Here is a 25,052-nt window from a genome sequence, read left to right on the forward strand (position 1 = left end):
CAAATCGTGGGACCATTACATGACCTAACAAAGAAAAACATTAGGTATGCATGGTCTGCCAAGGCGAACAATGCTTTTGAGAAGCTTAAAGAACTCACAATGATCTATCTTCTATGATAGATGAGTATGCTCTTGATCCCGATTTTAGAGATGTGATTTCAGCCCTTGCACTAGGGAAGAAAGAGGAACCATTTACCTTACAAGATGGTTATCCTTACAAGATGGTTATCTTCTCTATGCCAATAGACTATGCGTTACTAGCTCACTACATGAGAAAGTAATGTATGAATCTCATGCTCCTCCTTATGCGGGGCATAGAGGGATTTAGTCTACCCTAAAAGGGATAAAAATATATTTATATTGGCCTGTCATGCAAGCAAACGTACAAGAGTATGTTTCTAAATGTGTGGTATGCCAAAAGACGAAGTTTGATAGAGGGAAGCAACCTGAATTGCTTCAACCTTTGCCAATCCCTAAATCACCATGGGAGAGCATATCCATGGATTTTATCTTTGGATTGCCTAAGTCTATCCATGGGAATACGAGAATATGGACGATAGTAGACAGGTTCAACAAACAAGCTCATTTTATACCTGTCAAAAAGACTATCAAAGCCCATCAAATGGCAACCCTCTTCATATCACAAATCTTCAAGTACCATGGCTTGCCAATGTCCATAGTATCGAATAGAGATCCTAGAATGACCAGTAATTTTTGGCAGGGTCTCTTTGAGAATTTAGGGACAAGGCTAAACTTCTCTTCGGCCTATCACCCACAAACAGATGGCCAAAGTGAAATAGCTAACATGTAATAATTCTTAATCTACTAAAAGCCTATGTAATGGAATTAGATCAAAGGTCCCAATGGGAGAAGTACTTATCCTTAGTGGAGTATGCCTACAATAATACTGTACATACCTCCACAAGAAAATCACCTTTTGAGGTAATTGAGGGAAGATCTAAAAGTCCCCTGCTACTTAAGGTACACGGGAAGATCTTGGCTGCAGATGAGTATAGCCAAGACTTACAAGAATATTTCCAAAAGATTAAGGATGCTATCTCTATCTCATAGTAAAGGCAAAAGGTTGTTGTTGATAAGCACAGAAGAGCCCAAGCCTTTTTTTTAAATGATTAAGTCTTGCTTAAATTTCTCAAGACTCGATTAAGGCACACGACGGGCAAGAATCCTACGGGACACCAAAAGTACTATGCTAAATTAACAAAAAAGTACTATGGTCCCTTCCAGATTCTTAGACCAATCAATGAGATGGCCTATCAACTCAAGTTGCCCAGTCATTGGCTCATACACAATGCTTTCCATGTGAGCCTACTAAAGCCTTACAAAGGAGAGCCACCTCAAGAACCAACTATTGAAGACCCACCGGAGATTGACGACCAAGAAGAGGTGTTGTAGCCCGAGTCCATTCTTCAACATGAAGACAAGGTATTGAGAGGCGGTAAGATTATCCGACGGTATCTTATTAAGTTTAAGAACTATCCTTTTGAAGATGCTATATGGATGCAAGGCATACAATTAGAGGATAACCTAAACCTTGTCAATGCTTACAATGCTTCCCTAGAGTAAGTAAATGTAAAAATGTTTAAAATGAACAAAGTTTTTGTCTTATAAGACTCTCTTTTTGTGCACAAATGTTAAGAAGTATGCATGCTTACAATCAAGTTTGCGGAGACGAAGTCTTCCAAACACCAAGTAGAGCTTGTCAGTCTACTATGGAAGATTGATAGGACTAATGCGTAGACATGCTTGCGACAGCTTAGGATCTCAAGTGCCAAATGGATTAGTCATCCATTCTAGAACGATGTCGTAGGGTAAAATAGGGATCCTCTACCCGCTAGAAAAAGGACTAATGACTAGGCTTTATCTTCTCTACCCCATAGTCGAGGACGACTGTGATTTCAAGAGAGAGGTAATGTCATAATAACTAATATCTAATTCTCCTAAATGATTTTCTCATGTTAAACTGATCATTTAAATTGGGGAAGTATCAGGGAGAAAAAGCTAGAATATTGGTTAGGCTGGCAGACCGATCACAGTAGGGATCCAAAGGAGGGAAAATAGCGATCCAAAGGGGGGCCATCTGCAAAAGAGCAATGTGCATCAATGGGCTTCAAAGACCCTAAGGTTCAACCCATTAAGACTTCCAAAATGCTAAGGTTCCAAAATTCAAAGGTTATGTCCAATGGTCCAGCCTTAGGGTAAATTGGATGCTTGTGGGAAGACTCGATATCCTTGAGAGGGCAAGCCCTTTTAGTAGGGGATTAGAGAGAATCACGCACACACTCTTGCAAGCTCCCTTTACACAAAGGGCATAGTGGACACATGTCAGCTCCCTAGCCCAGTTGCCCCGAGGCACATTCAAATCCTATTGGATGGCCATAGAGGTGGACCAATGAGAATTAGGCTAGAGTAAATTTAGTTTGATTCATTTAAAACAACACTTGATAAAAGAACCAATAGAAATTAAGCTCTCTAGGAGACTATTGGACAGTCTCCCAAGGGGTCCAATGAGCATTCAACGACCCAATGGCTTGCCTGATTCTTATTGGCCAAAAGACTAAGGGGTCCAATGAGAGTTTAATTGAATTATTTAAATACCTAAAGAGCTCACAAAAGGGGAAAGGGAGACACATGTCACAAGGCTATCACTTATGCTTCTTAATTGTCATTGGCTAAGCTTTGCAGGGGCCAATGGGATGCCAACATGAGTAAAAATCAAGAGGGGTCGACCAAGAGAGAGAGGGGGCTGATTTTTGTAAGGCATTATCACACACACACTCACACAATCTCATGTGTGGAGTAAAGAAGACTATCTCCTTTTCAAGCTTTAATGGAAAGCTCATCATCTACTCCAAGCTTGTGAGAAGGGAGGCGTACACCAACAACTCTTGGCTTTGTGATGCAAATCCAACCAAGAGCCAAGCTCCAATGCATGCTCATCTCCTCTACCATGCTAATTACTAAGCTATGCTAAGCTATTATGAGTGATTATGTGAGGAGGCATACTTCTTTCTTGTAAGGATACTCCTTCTTCCTCTCGATCTACTCTCATACCCCGCTACATCTCACCATCTTCGAAGGTGTGTAAGGTCTTGGGTTTGAGACCGTGAGGGAATTGATGTTGTGTTTTACAAGTGTGAGCTTGGTGCTTGAAGCTTCCATCTTCATTGCACCAGCAAGTTATTGAAGGAAATCAAAGTATTGTATTGTAAAATGTCTCCCTTGATGGGGGAAACCTATAATACAAAGCCTTTTGGAGGGGGGACCGACGGCTTCATGTAAATCCGGTCCTCAACTGTTGTCAATAGCTTAATTTCTCTCTCTTTTTGAAGTATTGTTCATGCCTATCTAACTAGGTGTTATGATTTTGTTGCTCTCTCCATCCAAGCACTCTTGCTATGCTCATTAGGAATCTATTCTAATGAAATGCTCACTATGTCTATGTAATTTTTTGCTACACACAAGTTACTAGACCATTAAATGTTACACAAAAAATTTGTTCATTTAAACATATTTATGTTTGCTTACTCTAGGGAATCATTGTAAGCATTGACAAGGTTTATGTTAATTTTTAATTGTATGCCTTGCATCCATCTAGCATCTTCAAAAGGGTAATTTTTTAAACTTGATAAGATATCGTCGGATAGTCTTACCACCTCGTAATACCTTGTCTTCGTGTTGGAGAATGGACTCGGGCTGCAGACCTCTTCTTGGTCCTCAATCTCTGATGGGTCTTCAATGGTTGCTTCTTGAGGGGATCTCCTTTGTAAGGCTTTAGTAGGCTCACGTGGAAAGCATTGTGTATGAGCCAATGGTTAGGCAACTTAAGTTGATAGGTCATCTCATTGATCGGCCTAAGAATCTGAAAGGGACCATAGTACCTTTTTGCTAACTTAGCATAGTACTTTTGGTGTCTTGTAGGATTCTTGCCCGTTGTGTGCCTTAATTGAGCCTTGGGAAACTTAAGCAAGCCCCAATCATTTTGTTTAAAGGCTAGGGCTCTTTTGTGCTTAACAACAACAACCTTTTGCCTTTGCTGAGAAATGGATATAACATCCTTAATCTTTTGGAAAGATTCTTGCAAGTCTCGGCTATATTTATTTGCAGCAAAGATCTTCCCATGTACCTTGAGTAGCAATGGATTTTTTGATCTTCCCTCTATCACCTCAAAAGGTGCTTTCCCTGTGGAAGTATGTACACTGTTATTGTAAGCATACTCCACTAAGGGTAAGTACTTCTCCCATTGGGACTTTTGATCTACTTCTTTGACATAAGCTTTTAGTAGATCAAGAATTGTTATGTTAGCTATTTCACTTTGGCCATCCGTTTGGGGATGATAGGCCAAAGAGAAGTTTAGCCTTGTACCTAAATTCTCAAAGAGACCCTTCCAAAAATTACTGGTCATTCTAGGATCTCTATCTAACAGTATAGACATTGGAAAGCCATGGCATTTGAAGATTTGTGATATAAAGAGGGTTGCCATTTGATGGGCCTTGATAGTCTTTTTGACAGGTATGAAATGTGCTTGTTTGCTAAACCTGTCTACTATTGTCCATATTCTTGTATTCCCATGGATAGACTTGGGCAATCCAAAGATAAAATCCATGGATATGCTCTCCCATGGTGAATTAGAGATTGACAAAGGTTGAAGCAATCCAAGTTGCTTCCCACTATCAAACTTCGTCTTTTTGCATACCACACATTTTGAAACATACTCTTATATGTTTGCTTTCATGGAAGGCCAATAGAAATATGTTTCTATCCCTTTTAGGGTAGACTGAATCCCTCTAAGCCCCGCATAAGGAGCATGAGATTCATACATTACTTTCTCACGTAGTGAGTTAGTAACACATAGTCTATTGACATAGAGAAGATAACCATCTTGTAGGGTAAATGGTCCTTCTTCTTCCCTAGTGCAAGGGCTAAAAACACATCTCTAAAATCGAGATCGATAGCTTACTCATCTATCATAGAAGATAGATCATTGTGAGTTGCTATGGATACTGTATTCACTCTCGGTAGTGTTGAGAGTGCATCGGCCATTTGATTATGCTTGCCAGCAATGTGAGCAATATGAAAATGAAATTGTGAAAGGAAACAAAAATTTCCCACCTCATTTGTTTGTCGAAGTTCTTGGTCTGCGTCATGAAGTACTTAAGGCTTTGGTGATTCGTTTGCAGAATGAAAGGAGTCCTCAGTAAATAGTGCTTTCACGAATCTAGAGCATGTAGAACTGCTAAGAGTTCCTTCTCATATATGCCTAGAGCTTCCTCTACAGGGTCAAACCTTCGACTTTTATAGGCTAAGACGTGCCTTTCTTGAAGCAAAACAGCTCCTACAGACAAACACGTTAACGTAGGTTACTGGGGCATGAGAAAAATGCTGTCGGGCTACTGGAAATAGAAGTAGGGGTCGATCACTATACGCAGTCGAATGGCAAGCAAGAAAAGGGAGAAGGAAGAGGAAGAAGGCTTTCCTCTATGGGCGGAGCTTCCCGCAGAAGTGCAGAGCAACGTCTTAGGCTGGCTGCCGTTAAGGCTGCTTTTCCGATGCAAGCTTGTCTGCAAGCGGTGGAACTCCGCCACCTCCTCTCCCTCTTTCACCCACTTCCCCTCTCTTCGCTTCCGCTCTGGCCATCGCCCTTGGCTTATCTTCTTCACCCCAAAAAGCTTCGATTACCTGCTGGCCTTCGATTTCGATGGGCTTTCCTGGTTCAAGTTTGATGTGGGTTTTCTTTCGTCCATGCTGGATGCGTTCCATGTGCAAACACTGCCCTCCGCTCAACGTGGTTTTGTCTGGTGTGCCGGCACCGGATCTGGCCTCCTCCTCTTGGATTTTCGCTCCTCTCTCCATGTATGCAATCCTCTAACTAAATCCCTTTTCAAGCTGCCGCCCTTTAAGTGCATTGAAGTGATTGTTACTCAGGGGTTTTCTGCCTCTCACAAGAGATGCATACTTGCACATGTGAAGGCTAGAGTTTCTTCTCCCATAACTGGAATTTCGACCACGACCTCCATTAGAAACAATGAAAGGCAAGGGTTTTTGATATCTACAGACAGCAGAAAGTGTGCATCAGAAGGACATTTCTGTGCTGCTGAATTGAAAGGCAAAGCCAAAGATGCAAGCGAAGAGACATGTCCCTGCTTACGCGTACATGATTTTTCTGTAATGGTCATTGGGAAGGCAAAGAGAGAACTTCTTATCGAGGCGTATTGTTTCAGCAGGAATTCATGGGAGATCGTGGGCTCCATGCCAACATGTTTTATCATGAAGCATGATCAGATGATTGAATGTGATGGGGTGTTTTATAGCTTGCTCTTAAACCCGTTTGGAATGCTGGTGGTTGGAGAGAGCACTGACAATGGAATGGGAATTTGGCGAATTCAGGACCTGCCTGTCAATTATGGGAAAGAGACGCATCGTTTACTGGCTTGTCAGAACTCTATTTTTATGGTATGTCCAGTTGATGTACTCAACAAGGGCCTCATTGTATGGAGATTCGAAAGCAATTCAAGGTGTTGGATCAAAATGCGCGACATGCCTGAATGCATTTTAGAAGATGTGAAGAGTATAGCCAATTCAAACTGGGTCGATTGTGTTGGTGTTGGAAACTTTATATGCTTTCGTGTTCTTGGTACATTAAGAGTGTTGTCATATGATATTTCCAATGAATTATGGAGTTGGCTTCCGGAACCATCGGTTTCATACGACACAGTTTTTACAAGGGGTCATCAGTTTGAGCCCAGGCTAGATTTCACACAATTTGCTTAAGCAAATGGTTATCAGTTTGACCCTGGGCTCGATTATGTTGATTGCTTTTTAGGATGGAGCAGGTAAGGAGTAGTCTATGGAACATTTATCACAAATAGCATGCAGGCTACTTGTACTTCCATGTGCCGAACAAGCCCCAGTGGTTGCACTCGTCTAAATGAGTTATAAGCTGCAAGCCATCGGCCCCGATCTAACCACTTTGTTGGCAGGCAGGCAATCATTTGCAAGGCCTAAACCAGTGCTTGTGTGTGTGCGGAATTTACTATACAATCTGTTACATTATGCAAGTCATTGACTGCATTATATGTAATTAAAGGGCTTCATCTCTGCCCGTTGAGAACATTCTTTGAGTAGAATGGATTGGTCATCTACGTGTAGTACATTCATATTAATACAACCGATTTTTTTGGGGCTCATACTATGTAACAACAATTATAGGCCTTTCGACATTGAATTATGAGTGCATTTTTTTCATCGCATCTAGCATAAAGGACACTCTCATCAGGAATGCGCATAATTTTGTAAGAACTTTGGTTCTGAACTTTGTGAGATGTGAGATCAGATTTTGTAGTTTTTTTTTGCTTAAGTTGAGAGATCTTTGTGGTTAATATTTTATACATGGTCTACACAGGTGGGTATTGTCTCGATCTCCCATCATCAGACTCAAGCTCCTCACTCCTTGGCACCCCAGTTGTGGGACTTGGCCTCCAGCATAGTCACCATGAAACGCACTTTACGAGGTTCAGATGGCCTTGAAACGTTTTACTGATCGAGCGGAACACAACTTACAGGTTTTAAGGCTTTTCAAAATTTATCTATGAACGTTTTGGTTTTGGTCCCATCTTTCACTGTGCTGAACACATAAGAGTGAAACATATCTTGGGATTGTTTGTACGATGTTAAAAACTTCTCTATGGTATTTTGCATTGACTAATCAGTTGAGAGAGAGAGAGAGAGAGAGAGAGAGAGAGAGAGAGGGTTGCACTATGGTCTTTTGCATTGACTAAAGCACTACTTCTACTATCTTGGATGAGTGATGTACCCCATTGTGCATGAGGTTTTTTGGATGTTGCATGTCAAAGTGTTATGCCCTTGTGGAATGCATCCTTTTTGGCATGCTAAAGGCCTTAGTATCAATATGGGCGAAGGTCGTTCAATTTTGTTTGCTTGACATGTGTCCCTTCAAAAATTCAAGAGAAAGAAAGCATTTCCTTTCAAATGCTATTTCCCAAAGGTATTGTCATTTTTTTTGGCATCTATATTACCATATTATGGAAGGCCTTTTTCAGGCGTCCACATGGCAAGACCTAAGTGAGGTGGTGAGCTGCCAGCAGCCGGGACCTGGACGAGGTGTTGCACCGCTTGGAGAAAGCCCAACCGTCAGCGGGAGAGTGCGCTCTGGAGAGAGAGAGAGAGAGAGAGAGAGAGAGAGAGAGAGAGAGAGAGAGAGAGAGAGAGAGAGAGCATTCGAGCTCTGTGACGAGCAGGAGAGAGAGCATTTCATTTGCCAGCTATGGCGAGCTCCTGTTGAGAGAGAGAGAGAGAGAGAGAGAGAGAGAGAGAGAGAGGATCCATTGCTGCTATTTTGGTGAGTCCATTGCTGCTATTGGCGATTAGCGAGTTGGTGTTCATTGGAGAGAGCGCACTTGCAGCTGGCTGGGGAGGCGTATAGCATCGTCAGGTGTTTAGCCCCTCTCTCTCTCTCTCTCTCTCTCTCTCTCTCTCTCTCTCTCTGTGTGTGCTCTGCACCCGTTACCGACCCTTTTCAAGCCCTTCTTCAACAAAGAGCTTGACGGGTGTTTATATGCCATTGGCCACCTGCACTCTTTGCTCAACAAGGAGCTCGATGGTTGCGGTCCCAACTGCATTTTATTGTCTCCAAGCGCTTCGACAGCACTACTGGTAGTAGTGCACCCAGCCTGCGCGCCTCCACTGTCTAATACCACTACTGTGTGTGTGTGTGTGTGTGAGAGAGAGAGAGAGAGAGAGAGAGAGAGAGAGAGAGAGAGGGCGACTGAGCAATAGTGGCCAATAGCAGAGAATGCACAGTTGGGTCTCTCAAGCTGAGCGAGAGGAAGCGTAGAAAGAGTGGAGAGAAAAGCAGCGTAGAGAGTGGCCGGGAGCATGGGTCTATTGAGCATTGCAAATAAGGGCAGTTTTGTGTGTGTGTGTGTGTGTGTGTGTGAGAGAGAGAGAGAGAGAGAGAGAGAGAGAGAGAGAGAGAGAGAGAGCAACGTAACCACGAAACGTTTCAAGGTACGTTTCACCTTGAAACGCGGCGTTTCACCACGAAATGTTTCAGTCCAAAATTAGAGCACAGTGAAACGTGAGACCGAAACGTCCGTTTAGCGACTTTCAAACTAACATTAGTGACTATGGTAACTTCTTGTTTGTGAAACGACTTGTGTTTCACTTGGTGAGCGAAACGTTTCAAGGCCCGAAACGTTTCACTAGTCCCGACTTGTCAAAACGCGTTTCACGGTGATGCTGAGAGAGAGAGAGAGAGAGAGAGAGAGAGAGAGAGAGAGAGAGAGAAGCGGCCCTACATGTGAGTACCTACGTTTGTCTGAGGGTCGGAAACAAAGGCGAAAGGAGAGAGAGAGAGAGAGATGGCGCATCATTTGATTGGAGTTGGTGTATCAGGCAAGCGTGGTTTTTCATTTAGCATAAAAGGACATAATAAACTTGATGTTAACTTGATCCGTTGGAACAGATTAATCACGTTCCATATCGACGTTTCGTTGCGTATTACGCAACCGACATTTCATTGCGTGATGATTGGAACAAAAACAAACTTACATGTGGACCCCTTGCACACGAGTACTTTCAAGGGCAAAACCATGTGCAAGGATCGTATGATATTACCAACAGATGAAAGCAGTTGAGGGAGTAAACCTTAGGCTTTTATACAACGGTAGAACCAAGAAGATAAAAGGAAGAACTTGGCAATGTATTGTTGAACGAGATGAGGTTGACGATGGTTGTGGTGTGAAAGGCGGAGGCGACGAGTGTGGAGCTGGCATTGAATGGCCAACAAAGTATCGACGGATACTTGAGGAAACCTAGACCTAGCACCCTCCATATTGGAAGCTTTCTCGCCATCGCTACTTTCTAGAAATGTAGAAATTTCTTCGTACTTGCTAACTGTTATTTGCTTTGCTCTGTCTCGCCCTTTCGATCTCAAATATCTGACCTAGGCTCCCAGCCTCTAAACCTTGCAAGGGACCCCATAGTGATGACACGACAAAAGAGTGATAGTGCTAGCAAAAATGGTAGCAACTAGAGCGGATAGGGGTTTGATCCTTGCGTTTATCAGTTGGAAATTTTCCTTTTCCCCTTCCCCTCAACCGACATTTTTTAAATGAAAACGACACGATGTAAAGTTGAGACATATTTTTCCCGAACACTGGTGCAAGAGATAGGGACTCGATACATGCATTGAGTGATTAAAAAATGCCGAAATGTAGGGAGAGAAGAAGAGTAGAGGGAGATATATTTAATCTTCCTCTAAAAAAATAATAATAATAAAAATAAATAAATAAATTATATATATATATATATATATATATATATATAGAGAGAGAGAGAGAGAGAGAGAGAGAGAGAGAGAGAGAGAGAGAGAGAGACTCCGTGTGACTCAATGCATAGTATAACTTATAGCATAGATTCATACATGCTAGCTAGATGCTACTCACGCTTAGGCTAGGATAATAAAAAGTGCGATACTCTATGAAGAATTGCATTTGTTCAAACTTAACATGTAGATGTATATTGCTCAGCATTGTGTACCTTGAAAGTTAGAAATGTAGGCTCTTGGTGGATGATTTTCTTAGAGCAGATCATATGGGGGATGAGAGAGAGAGAGAGAGAGACAGAGAGAGAGAGAGAGAGGACTTGGTGTAGATAGAATAGTTTCAAGAGACCTCATTATAGTACTCCTTCCTTGCAGTTGTAGCTTTATTTGCTTGGTGGAGCTCTTTCGCAGTTTGACTCAAGTGTTCGTCAGTACGGCAAAGGCAAAGACCTCCTTTCGTACAGGTAGATTTCAAGTTATGTAGTAGCTCTTGGTATATCTCTAATGAAATTAACGATTATTGTAGGTAAAGTAAATAGTTGATAGTTCTTTTGTAACTCTCTCTCTCTCTCTCTCTCTCTCTCTCTCTCTCTCTCTCTCTCAATGTGGGTATGTGTGCGTATTTAAGTGTATATGTATACATATATTTATATGTGTATATACATATATGTATACATATACACTTAGATACGCACGCACATACTCACATGTGATCTATGGCGAGCAATTGCAACAACAAACATATACCTGTGTGTGTGTGTGTGTAGGAAGGAAAGTCGAGGAAAGGGAGAGTAGAAAAAACTCTCTTGAGGTAGAAACTCTCTCTCTCTCTCTCTCTCTCTCCCTCCCCCACATAGACCAAGTAACCTTAAGGTATTTCAAATGAATATAATCACAATTATAACTCTCTCTCTCTCTCTCTCACACACACACACACACAGTATGAGTTTTTCTATTGTGGGGAGAGGGAGAGAGTAGACTCCATATATAGAGAGTGAATAATAGTAGTAGATATGAGCCCCCTTTTAAATAGAGAGCCCTTTGTTGCCAATCATAGGGTCTCCCAATAGAAGAGATTGGTGAGTGCTACATTGTCTCCTATGCATACAAGTTGAGGTCGGGAGAATAAGGATTTAGAAAATGTTGAGCTAAGCCAGTGTTACTCCAAGTCGATATGTTTCTCATTAACTCTCTCTCTCTCTCTCTCTCTCTCTCTCTTTCTCTTTCTCTCTCTCTCTAATATTAGTTGTAGTCAAACTGTTGCCCGTGAGTTCCTCTCTCGCTCGCTCTGTCCGCAAGTTGGAAAACTTGAAGCGTAATAGTTGGGATAGGGAGAATATGTTGAGGAAAGTTAACATAAAACTATCTAATAATTTGAGTTCTTACCAACATCTTCTCAATAAATATACGTGTATTTATTTTCCTCTCTCTTCCATGTGTATCTATGTGCAGTATAATGGACCTAACTTGTACTACACCTATACCTCTGGCATTTGCAAAACCAATTATGCAAGCTCCTCTCACATAGAAGTATGTACTTCAATCACTGATGATGAAGCCGTTGTGACCCCTCTTCCTCTTCGTAATGTGCGTGGTGCAAAGAGGCTAGCCCGGACGTTGGGTGGGTTAACCAAGAGACAAGTTCTTGAATCTCTTGAAGAAATCAAGTCTGTCTGTGAGCAAGTAGAGACAACTTAGTTGAGCACTGTGGAGATGCTTTGAACACTTAGCTCCAACAATTAGGTTGAGGATGGAATTGTATGGAAGTTGCATGATGAAATGAAAGAGACCCAATCAAAGATCTTGGAAAATCAAGTATACTTATAGGCATCCATTGCTCGAATTGAGGCGAGTCTTGGGAATTTTCGTATTGTGGTCTTGGGAATTCCTGGGGGGCCAACACAATGAGCAAGGTCGTACCTCGGGTGAAATTGTGTCAACTTTAAGGAGCACTGTGAACAAACTGGGTGCCTTAACAAAGCTACAGGGTTTTGGGGTTTCAGAGATTCGAGCCGTTTCAAATAAATTGGGCGCCTTAACAAAGCTACAAGGTTCTGGAGTTTCAAAGATTCGAGCCACTTCAAATAAACTAAATACAATGGTCAAACACAATTTGCCAAAGCCAAATAATCATGTTGGTTACAATGTACATGAACGAAGTGCAAACTGCTTATGATATATGTACTAGAACATTTCTTTTCCATGTAGCCAAAAAGTTAGAACTTTGCTTTATGTAAGTTTTTAGACTTTTCAATTTATATATGTCAAAGCTCCAAAGCTATGTTATGGTGTATCTTTCTCTACATGTGTGATTGTACATGCCATTGAAAAAAATAGCAAGAATAGAGGGAAATGCAAATGGGGTGTGTGTGTGTGTGTGTGTGTGTGTGTGTGTGTGAGAGAGAGAGAGAGAGAGAGAGAGAGAGAGATATGGACAACCGTGTAGATGCATATGGTAGGATAGAACTCATAGCATACGTATATAAACTAGGATTATGGTGTATAGCCCACATCCTCTGTGTGTGTGTGTGTGTGTGTGTGTGAAATGAAACATGGATTTATGAACATTAAACGATAGCAAGTGATTACTAAAGAAATTAACATATACTCATTCTCATTCTCGTGCATCAAATTGATAAAGTTGAATCACAACAATTGAAATGGTCTCTACCTCCTTGTTTTGCATTGTCATCTCTCTCTCTCTCTCTCTCTCTCTCTCTCTCTCTCTCTCTCTTCTTCTTTAAAAAGAAGGAAAACTGCATGGATTATGGTATACCTTTATGTGTTTTTAGTTTAGTTTCATTGATAGTTTCCTTAATTAGTTTCTCTAAGTGTAGCCGATGGTGTTAGGGCTCTCTCCCCTTCTATGGAGAGCTTTTTTGCATTATTGTCCATCCTCTCTCTCTCTCTCTCTCTATCAACAATTTCCTTACAACATAAGTACAACTGCTAGGATTGTAGTGTACATTCATGCGTTTTTACTTTAGTTTTATTAATAATTGAAGTTTCATAGCAGATGGTGTTTAGACCGCGAATGTTGCCTCCAAGGCATGCAAGACGTATTAGACAGCTTGATCAATCTCAAAGAGCTAGGCGTGAAATAGCAAGAAATAGAGCTAGGAACACTTTGTGTAAAAGGCATTGAGGGTCTTAGGATTACATCCACACATTTCTTATGAAAGAGACTAATATGAGAGACCAGAACCACCCATTGTTGGCCAAGAGCCAGATCATGAGTGCATGGATATTCATGTTGAAGACCATGCAAGCAATTTAGAGCAAATGTGCATAGAGCCTCCGGTTGTATTTAAGGGAGACTATACGAAGGTAGAAAGACATTGTTTGTCAATTTGCTCTCACTATGCATCTACTCCCATCTTGAAAAATCCTTCCATGGTACCAATTCGATTTGGAAAATGCTTGATACACAACTTAGGATGCTTAGACTTTGAATGTTCCATATGTGGAGCTGTAGCATGGAAGGTTGAAGGAATAAGTATTCGTAATTTTATAAGAAAGTATTGTTGTTTGGGTGGCAAGATCCATTTGCTGCCTTTGAGTGAATCGCCCCAGAACTCAAAGATTTGATGCAATCCTCTGCACGAAGAGGCAAAAACTTCTTAAAGAACATTCGTGGATACAATAATGCACTTGCATTTACCTCTTTGGGTGCTCACATTGATAAAAACATGTCCCAAGGAAGAGGAGTTTACACGTTTAAGGCACATGGTTGTATATATCACAACATTGGTCTTTAATGCCAATCGAAGGATGTGATGAAGTTCCTCGATTTGCACTATTGTATTTTATTGACACGGAACATGAGCTATAAAATAGACGATTACATGTTCCACAGTTGGACGTTGAAGTATTACAAACTTTACAAGAAATGATGCATAGGGCGAATCCTTATGCTCGTGCACGTCGTACTACAGGTGCTATGGTTAATGGATCTGTTGTTTCAAAAATCAAGATGGTGCTCGTTCTAATGGGTGGCAATATCTTACTCCGCTCCCAGTGGTGGTGAAATTGCTGCTATATTGTACAGGCAATGCGATGAGAGAACTATAAGGCATCGTGACATAGTGTTAAATCTTCGAGAAGGGGGATTAAAAAGGATTTCTAATTTGCATCGATCATACATGTCTCTTATGTATGTTCTTTTGTTTTCGATGGGAGAAGATGGATGGGATTCTTTGTTACAAAGAGGATCTAGATAGAGAATTACACAAAAACAATACTAAAGTTTTCGAGTACAAATAAGAAATGACACTATTGATTGTCCCTTATGAGGTGGTAGGTTATTCAAAAAATATATTGTGGATGCATATAGTTCCATGGAGGATTCATGTTTGTTATGGCTAAGATATAATCAGAGGACACTCCGTGCTGAGGTCTATTAGGGTTCGGTTGATATGGTTTAGGCTAGGGATGGTATCGATGCAATTTTGGGACAAACTGTTGGACGTAAAATTGTCTTGCCCTCTTCTTCCACTGGAGGGTCAAGATACATGTGCCAATTGTACCAAGATGCCATGACGATTGTTCGTAAGAGGGGAAAACACGATCTCTTCATAACCTTTATGTAATTCACGATGGAGAGAAGTAGAAGCATTGCTACCAGGATAAAGTGCTTCAAATCGTCGGGATCTAACTGCACGTGTATTCTATCAAAAGTTCAAAGACATGATGCATTTGCTCATTAAAAAGACCGTCTTTGGAGATTTTGTAGGCCATGTATGTGTGATCGAGTTTCAAAAGCGAGGTCTTCCACATGCACACATGTTGTTGATTTTAGCATTTGAGTATAAACCAATGGAAGTATCCCACTATGATAAGTTGGTGTGCGCTGAGCTCCCAGAGAAAGAGCTATTTCTAGAGTTGTATAGTGTGATTAGTCGTTGCAATATTCACAGACCATGTGGTCCTTTGAATTCAAATGCTCCGTGTATGGTCGATGAAAAATGTAGGTTTATATCCATGCAAATTTAGACTCGCTACAGATGTAGATGAAAGTGGATATTCTACGTATATGAGACAAGATAATGGAAGTTTTGTTCAATTAAGAGATTGCAAACTAAACAATAGATGAGTTGTTCCATACAACCCATTTTTATCATTGAGATATAAAACACAGATCAATGTTGAGATTTGCTCGACCATTTATGTTGTCAAGTATTTGTACAAGTATGTCTATAAAGGCCATGATCAAGCCATTGTGGTGCTCCGTGATCATGAAGGTGTTTTTGACGAAATTAAGAGTTACCATGATGCACGATATGTTTCTGTCTCTGAAGGTATTTGACGAATTTATGGTTTTGACATGCATGAAGAGAAGCTTGATATCCAAAGATTGCAAATTAATGGGATTGACCTTGAGCTATATTTTTTTCTCAAAATGATAATACCTACCTTTCTCTGCATTTGACTTCAACACTATGTTTTTTGGACCGACATCCATCAACGATAAGGTAATTGCTTACTTTTATAATATTCACGAGTTTATTACTTATATATCAAAATGAAACAATGAAAATTTGAAAGAGTTGTGGCATGACTCTGTCTCTTACTTTTTTCAATCAAATTTTTTTCGCTAAATGAAATTGGTTTTGGTTAAATAAGTGGGGCCTAGCCCTTTCAACTCTTTATTTTGATTTTGAAATATTCACGAGTTTATCTCTTGCATATCAAAATGAAACAATGAGAATTTGGAGAGGTTGTGTTCTTTAAGAAGTTTATGGTGAGTTTACTGGCTAATTACATGTCACTTTATCATTTTTTGAAGAATATAAGTTTAAGTTTATTTTAAAAGAGTTTGAATATTTTATTTTATTTATCTTTGTTTGGTTAGAGATTGCCTATCACTCTACAGTGACATGGATGTACATGCAATCACCATCATTTGTTTATGGTAATTAACTGCTTTGTCTATGATAATCAACTATTTTGCAAAAAAGTTCATATGAGTTATCAATTGTGTTATAGATCCACGGTTTTGGAGAGGGTCTTTATATGCTGATGATGTTGTTCGCATTAGTGAAGATTTTGAAGTTGTTCGGTACGATAAAATGAGACTTATTGAAAATTGTTCATATTTTTTTGTTATGTACTTTAAGATTTAACATTAAATATGTTTTTGTAAACATGAACCATTATTATCGACGATATATTTTGTTGGGTGTTTATTATTATTTTGATGGCTTGTAGGGATATTATCACATTAAGTTAATATTGATTGTGATAATGGCCATGCTTATATGAGTATTCAAGAGATAGAGGAACAACTTCCACTTAATATACGTTATTCATATGGTGACAGTTGTTCCGGTTGGAGGATAGAGATGTATGTGTTAGATCGCCCTACTCGACGCTTTGGACAAAGTGTGAGTCGCATTGGACCGTGGATAGTGTGAACACCAAGTGATGTTTCCAGAACTTTATTTTATTGATGATGATTGTCGTTTATGTAGCTTGGCATACATTGAGTCTTGAAATTTATGTAGCTTGACAAACATCTGAGAATATACTCCACTGTCTCTCTCCCTCTCGACAGACAACCGAACAACATCATAAGCATGTAAATGCTCTTTTCAAAACCGTGGATTTATAACACAACTGGTAATTCATATGAACTTTTTTATAAAATAGTTGATTATCATAGATAATGCAGTTAATTACCATAGACAAATGATGGTGGTTGCATGTGCATCCATGTCATTGTAGAGTGATATGCCATCTCTAACCAAACAAAGATAAATAAAATAAAATATTCAAGCTCTCTTAAAAATAAACTTAAACTTATATTCTTCAAAAAATGATAAAGTAATATGCTAATAGCCAGAAAATTCACAATAAACTTTTTGAGAGAACACAATCTCTCTAAATTTCTATTGTTTCATTTTGATATGCAAGAGGTAAACTCGTGAATATTTCAAAATTAAAATGAAGAGTTAAAAGGGATAGGGTCCCACTTATTTAACCAAAACCAATCTCATTTAACAAAAAGAAAATTTTGATTAAAAAATGTAAGTGAGAGAGTCATGTCACAATCCTTTCAAATTTTCATTGTTTCATTTTGATGTACATGTGGTAAACTCGTGAATATTATAAAAGTAAATAATTACTTTGTCGTTGATGGATGTCGGTCCAAAAAACAGTGTTAAAGTCAAATACAGAGAAAGATAAGTATTATCATTTAGAGAAAAAAATATAGCTCAAGGTTAATCCCATTAAACAATTAATTAAGACATAACCTTGCCAAATCATCTGAATATTCAAAATTCACAGTACTTTGATTGGGAAGATAAACTTACAATATTTGGATATCACGCTTCTCTTCATGTATGTCAAAACTATAAATTCGCCAAATGACTTCAGATATAGAAACATATTGTGCATCAAGATAACTCTTAATTTCGTCAAAAACACCTTCATGATCACGGAGCACCACATTGGCTTGATCACGGTCCTTATATACATACTTGTACAAAATACTTGAGAGTAGAAATGGTCGAGCAAATCTCAACATTGATGTGTGCTTTATATCTGAATGATAAAAATGGGTTGTATGGAACATCCATCTGTTGTTTAGTTTGTAATCTCTTAATTGGACAAAACTTTCATTATCTCGTCTCATATACGAAGGATATCCACTTTTATCCACATTTGGAGTGAGGTTAAATTTACGTGGATATTTGAATCTACATTTTTTATCGATCATATATGGAGCATTTGAATTCAAGGGACTACATGGTCCGTGAATATTGCAACGACTAATCACACTACGAAACTCTAGAAATAGCTCTTTTTTTGGGAGCTCAGTGCACACCAACTTATCATAGTGGGATACTTCCATTGGTTTATACTCAGATGCTAAAATCAACAACATCTGTGCATGTGGAAGACCTCACTTTTGAAACTCGACCACACATACATGACCCACAAAATCTCCAAAGACAACCTTTTTTATGAGCAAATGCATCATGTCTTTGAACTTTTGATAGAATACATGTGCAGTTAGATCCGGACGATTTGAAGCACTTTTGTCATGGTAGCAATGCTTCTTCTATTTCTCTCCATCGTGGATTATATGTAAAAGTTATGAAGAGATCATGCTTTCCTCTCTTACGAAAAATCGCCATGGCATCTTGGTACTATTGGCACATGTATCTTGGCCCTCCAGTAAAAAAAGATTGCAAGACAATTCTATGTTCAGCAGTTTGTACCAAAATTGCATCGATATTATCCCTAGCCTGAACCATATCAGCCAAACCTTGATAGACCTCAACACGGAGTGTCCTCTGATTATTTCTTATCCACAACAAACGTGAGTCCTCCATGGAACTATATGCATCCATAATATATTGTTGGAGCAACCTACCACCTCGTAAGAGACACTCAATAGTGTCATTTCTTATTTGTATTCAAAAACTATAGTGTTGTTTTTGTGTAATTCTCTGTCTGCTTTGTATTGAAGGATCCCATTCATCTTCTCCCATTGGAAATAAAAGACCATACATAAGAGGCATGTATGATCGATACAAATTAGAAATCCTTTTTAATCTCCCTTCTCGAAGATTTAACACTATGTCACGATGCCTTATAGTTCTCTCTTTGCCTTGCCCAGCCAATATAGCAGCAATTTCATCACCACGGGGAGCAAGATATTGCCACCCATTAGAGCGAGCTTCAGTTATCACCATCTTGATTTCTGAAACAACAGATCCATTAACCATGCACCTGCAGTGCGAAGTGCATGAGCATAAGGATTCACCATATGCATAATTTCTTGTAAAGTTTGTAATACTTAAACGTCCAAGTGTGGAACATGAAGTAATCTATTTTGTAGCTCATGCTCCGTGTAAAAAAAAATAAAAATTCTGCAAATCGAGGAACTTCATTATGTCCTTCAATTAGCATTAAAGGACCAATGTTGTGATATATACAACCATGTGCCTTAAACGTGTAAACTCCTCTTCCCCGGGACACGTTTTCATCAACGTGAGCACCCAAAGAGGCAAATGCAAGTGCATTATTGTATCCATGAATATTCTTTAATAAATTTTTGCCTCTTCAGGATTGCATGAAATCTTTCAGTTCTGGGGGCGTCTCACTCAAAGGCAGCAAATGGATCTTGCCATCCAAACAATAATACTGTTGGAATTAGGGTTGCAGAGAAACACACAGCTTGGAGAAGACGAAGGAAGCTCAAGGCACACAATAGAGAGTGTGTTACGATGTGCAATGGAAAGATAGATAGTCCTAGAGTGATGGGCGTATATACAATGCACGGGGAAAAAAACCTCCTAAAGAGGGAAAAAATGCCCCGGCGGTCCTAGTGTGTTCAACACAGATCACTATCACATGTATATGGTAACAAATCCCCCCTGGACTGATGCGGTGAACGAGAGCTAGCACATGAGTAAAAGGAAGTGCCATGCCCTGAGGACATGATCACTCCACAAAGGGGAGTAAGCCCAAAGCTTTGTGGAAAGCTGCGGAAAGCTTCGAGCTTCTCATGAGACAATGCCTTTGTGAAAAGATCTGCAAGGTTGTCCTGTGTTGGCACATAAGCCAAGATGATCTCTCCTTCTGAGGGCCTCTTCCTGACATAGTGGTAATGCACCTCAATGTGCTTTGTGCAAGCATGAAAAACTGGGTTCCTCGCAACTGTCAATGCGCTCTGACTGTCAGTGTAGATAGTGTTGGTAGTGTCCTGAACAACACCCAAATCAGCCATAAGGCGTCTGAGCCATACACACTCAACCATACCTGTGAAGACTGCCCTCTACTCAGCCTCACAACTCGAAGTGGCCATAGTAGGTTGCGTCTTGCTTAACCATGATATACATGAACTGCCAAGCATGAAACAAAAACCACTTGTGGACACTCGCGTGTCAAAACAACCAGCCCAATCTGAGTCCAAAAAAGTATGTAAATCTAGCGGCAATGATCCCCCCTTGGGATAAAACAAGCCAAGATGTAAAGTGCCATTAAGGTAGCAAAAAATCCTCCTAACAGCCTGCCAATGCTTAGACCTGGGCTATGCATAAATCTGATGACCTGTGAGAGTGCAAACTGAATATCTGGCCTTGTGTTGCATACATAAATGAGGCAGCCAACAACAATTTGGTAAAGAGTGACATCAGCAGGATCGCCAACATCATGTAGACTCAACTTCAAACCTATTTCCATGGGAGTGGCAATAGGTTTGCAATCCTCAAGTCCAAATTTACATAGCAATGTCTCTATGTAACTTTTCTGACACAAGACAATACCACCATCACACTGCTTAAACTGTATGTCCAAATAATGATGCAACAACCCCAAATCTTTCATCTTGAAAGTAGCATTCAAATCAGTCTTAAATTCAGCAATATGTCTCTCATTTGGTCCAGTGATCAGTAAATCATCTACATAAAGAACCACAATGAGAAGTACATCACCTTCACGCTTTACATACAATGTGCTTTCTGTTGGACTGTTACGAAAGCCTTGTTTGACCAAATGAGTGTCAGCTTTCTCATACCAAGCACGAGGAGATTGCTTCAACCCATAAAAAGCCTTGTTACATTTGTACACTTTGTCCTCTTGTCCTTTTATGACAAAACCGCGAGGCTACGTTACATAAACTTCCTCAAATATGTCACCATTCAAGAAAGCAGTAACAATGTCTGATTGATGTACATCCTAACCAAAATGAGCTGCCAATGCACATAGAAAACGCACAATAGTCATACAACAAGTGGGAGCAATAGTCTCTTCATAATCTATGCGTTTTTACTATGCATAACCCTTTGCAACAAGTCGAGCCTTATGGCGATTGATCTCACCATCCGGCTTGCGTTTCAACTTGTAAATCCACTTCATACCAATGGCCTTTTTGCCAGGAGGCAAATCACATAAAGTCCACGTGTCATTTTTTGTAAGTGCATCATATTCTGATTGCATGGTAGCCATCCAATTTTCTGAATTCTGTGCTTCATCAAAAGACAGAGGCTCCTCAACATCATGTAAGCTAGACACAATCAAAGCATAACAATTTGATGCATAAGATGCATGGCGAGAGCCTGAACGAGTATGGTGCATTCAATTTACTGTCACGCAAAGTGTGCACCAACCATTTTGGCATACCTCTAGTCTGCTCATTTTCATCCCTTTCCTCATCAAGTACATCATGTACATCTGCATCAGTAATAGGCCGATCCGTAACATTTTCAGTAACCCCCATAGGTTGTACATTTGCCTCGTTGGAATTTACATTCGAATTTCCACCATTGAAAAGAGGCAACAAAGTGTCATAAATGTCATGTGAGCTTACATTACTGTCTCTAGTACATGACAACAAGGGCTGAACAGAATCTTCCACAAACACTACATCCCGTAAAACCAGAATACACTTTGTTTGCGAATGATACAACCTGTAACCTTTTCTTTCAGCACTATAACCAACAAAAATACATTTGACAGCCTTATCATCCAATTTTCTGCATTGTGTTTGTGTCACCAAAGCATATATCAAACAACCAAAAACACGCATATGCTAAATAGAAAGCTTTCTATCATGCCATGCCTTATATGGAGTAATAGACTGCAAAGCTTTCGTAGGACACCTGTTTAGTACATAAGTGGCACACATGATGGCCTCAACCAAAAAGAATGAGACAAAGCTTGACTTTTGACCATACATCGTGCCATTTTCATAAATGACCTGTTTTTTCTCTCAACAACACCATTTTGCTGAGGTGTATAAAGCATTGTACATTGGTGTTTTATCCCACGACTAGCCAGAAATGCACTGAATTCATGAGACATATACTCCCCCCCTCGATCGAAACGGAGGGTGCCCATAGTACATTTCGAGACATTTTCAACCATAGCCAGAAATTATTTGAAGCACATAAAAACATCGGACTTTGCTTTAAGCGGAAATGCCCATGCATGCTTGGAGTAATCATCAATGAAAGTCACGAAGTAAAGGTAATTGCCGAAGGACGGAGTTTGCATGGACCCACAACATCATATGCACAAGCTGCAACCTGCATGTGGCCCAAACTGAACCATCCTTTGGAAACTTAGAACGTTGCATCTTACCCAAAATACAGCCTTCATAAACATGTTTGACATGTGATTCAAGAGGCGGCAAAGAAGCAACCATATCAGATTTCTACAAACGTAGCAAATTGGCAAAATTCAGATGACCAAACGTGCATTCCAAAGATTTGCATCTGAAATAGCCCTTAAATCTACAACTGCATTTGCAAAATTTTTTCCACACTTGTCATACAAAGTGAGCTTATACAGCCCACGGCACAAAAGGCCAGATGCAACAATTTCATCACCAAAACTGAGACCATGAACTGTACATTTGTCATCCACAAATTTGACTACAAGTCCAAGTCTAGCAAGTGCGGATACAGACAAGAGATTCTTCTTGATCCCAGGTACAGACAAGAGATTCTTCTTGATCCTAGGTACATAAAGTGCATCAACGAGTGTGAAGGAACTGCCATTTGCAGCAGTAAGCACAATCTTTCCAACTCCCTGAACTGGATAAGAGGCATTGTTGGCACAAGTGACTGAATTCCCATGAGGAACAGACTCGAGAGAGGTGAACAATTCACGATGTGAGATAATGTGCTTTGTAGCACCATTGTCAAAATACCACACATGTGAATCTGCAACAACTGACATGCATGCATCATGGACAACAAGATTGTAAGTGCACTCTGCACTAAAAGCCCATTCTGCATTAACATCAGCATTACAGTCTCCTTTTATAGAAGACTCAACAATGGCTGCATTTGTAGTGGAACCAGCATTTGCAGTGGAACCACCCTCTTTCTTCTTAGCCTCTTTTGCCTTCAACTTAGGACACTGATTGATCAAGTGATCATTAGCTTTACAATAATGACAACGCATCTTCATTTTTCCCTTATCACCAGAATTGCCAGATGAAGTGCTGCCAGCAGAAGCATTGGGAACAGAAGTTTTGCCACTCGCAGCAGAACCGTAAGAAGTGGCTGCATTGCTGTTACTACCCTTTCTTTGAGAAGCAATAAAAGCCTGTTCAACAGCACGCTATCTAGTCCTGTTTTTTCTGGAAAGTGACTCTTGCAACAACAATGTGCATAATGCATCAAACTTGATAACTTCTGGATTTCCTTGGGTCATAAGTCTCCAAGTACTGACAAAAGTCTGGTAAGAATCTGGTAAGGCATCAAGAACAGTCTGCACAAGGGAATTGTCTGAAATTACTTCACCTGCAGAAATAAGTTGCTCATTGATATCCTTGACAGTAGCAAGAAAAGTGTCCATATCATCTTCCTCATGCATAATCTTCGACTCCTGCTCTTTACGGCAAAGCAATTTTAGCCTCATTGCGGCTTGCATAAAGACCTGCTAGAATACCCCAGGCCTGTTTTGCAGATTTTGCTGAACGAATGTGAGGAACAATGGTGCGCTTCACAGACAACGCAATCAATGCATGAGCCTGCGCACCCTTTACATCCCAGTTTATTTGAAGTGGCTCGAATCTGTGAAACTCTAGAACCTTGTAGCTTTATTAAGGCGCCCAATTTATTTGAAGCGGCTCGAATCTTTGAAACCCCAAAACCCTGTAGGTTTGTTAAGGCACCCAATTTGTTCACAGTGCTCCTTAAAGTGGGCACAATTTCACCCAAGGCATGGCCTTGGTCATTGTGTTGGCCCCTAGGAATTCCCAAGACCTCAGTACAAAAACTCCCAAGAAACTTTAAGACCTGTCGTTGACTCGCCTCAATCCGAGCAATGGATGCCTGTAAGTGCACTTGATTTTCCAAGATCTTTGACTGGGTCTCTTTCATCGCATCATGCAACTTCCATGCAATTCCACCCTCAACCTAAATGTTGGAGCTAAGTGTTCGAAGCATCTTCATAGTGCTCAACTGAGTTGTCTCTACCCGCTCGCAGGTAGACTTGATTTCTTCAAGAGATTCAAGAACTTGTCTCTTGGTTAGCCCACCCAACGTTTGGGCTAGCCTCTTTGCACCACGCACATTATGAAGAGGAAGATGTGTCACAATGGCTTCATCATCAATGGTTGAGTATATACTTCTATGTGAGAGGAGCTTGCATAATTGGTTGCAGTTGCCAGAGGTATAGGTGTAGTTCTAGTTAGGTCCATTTTATTGCACATAGATACACATGGAAGAGAGAGGAATATAAATACATATATTTATTGAGAAGACGTTGGTAAGAACTCAAATTATTAGATGTTACAACAAAGGGCCCTCACAGGGGTGGTAAGGATATTGATTGGGCCTAATGTCAACTTTCCTCAACATATTCTCCCCATCCCAACTATTATGCTTCAAGTTTTCCAACTTGCAGGCAGAGCGAGCGAGAGAGGGACTGGCGAGCAACAGTTTGACTACAACTAATATTAGAGAGAGAGAGAGAGAGAGAGAGAGAGAGAGAGAGAGAGCGCGTTAATGAGAAACATATTGAGTTGGAGTTACATTGGCTTAGCTCAACATTTTCTAACTCCTTATTCTCCCAACCTCAACTTGTATGCATAGAAGACAATGAGAATCTATGTTGCACTCCTCAATCTCTTCTATTGGGAGACCCTATGATTGGCAACAAAGGGCTCTCTATTTAAAAGGGGGCTCATGTCTATTACTATTATTCACTCTCTATATATGGAGTC

General features: G+C 40.2%; 1 protein-coding gene across 7 annotated transcripts in view; it reads left to right on the forward strand.

Moving 5' to 3' along the window:
* The first annotated feature begins 5,343 nt into the window (after positions 1 to 5,343).
* The window catches only part of LOC147435688 (uncharacterized), a 41,557-nt gene continuing 21,848 nt past the window's right edge, over positions 5,344 to 25,052 (forward strand). Inside the window, exons 1-5 of one of the 7 annotated variants that reach the window (XM_086488680.1) lie at positions 5,344 to 6,471; positions 7,421 to 7,504; positions 7,564 to 7,580; positions 10,739 to 10,827; positions 16,683 to 16,943. In XM_086488680.1, coding sequence (XP_086344806.1) covers positions 5,452 to 6,471; positions 7,421 to 7,504; positions 7,564 to 7,580; positions 10,739 to 10,827; positions 16,683 to 16,702 — 1,230 coding nt within the window. In that variant the 5' untranslated portion in view covers positions 5,344 to 5,451 and the 3' untranslated portion in view covers positions 16,703 to 16,943. Of the gene's footprint in view, positions 6,852 to 7,420; positions 7,581 to 10,738; positions 10,828 to 11,130; positions 12,785 to 16,682; positions 16,944 to 25,052 lie in introns of those variants that run through there. The other 6 variants (XR_015185104.1, XR_015185103.1, XR_015185105.1 and 3 more) reach the window with 6 other exon arrangements.

Source organism: Adiantum capillus-veneris, chromosome 18 (genome assembly GCF_014529385.1).
Source record: "Adiantum capillus-veneris isolate H3 chromosome 18, ASM1452938v2, whole genome shotgun sequence".
In the NCBI taxonomy this organism is placed as follows: Eukaryota; Viridiplantae; Streptophyta; class Polypodiopsida; order Polypodiales; family Pteridaceae; genus Adiantum; species Adiantum capillus-veneris.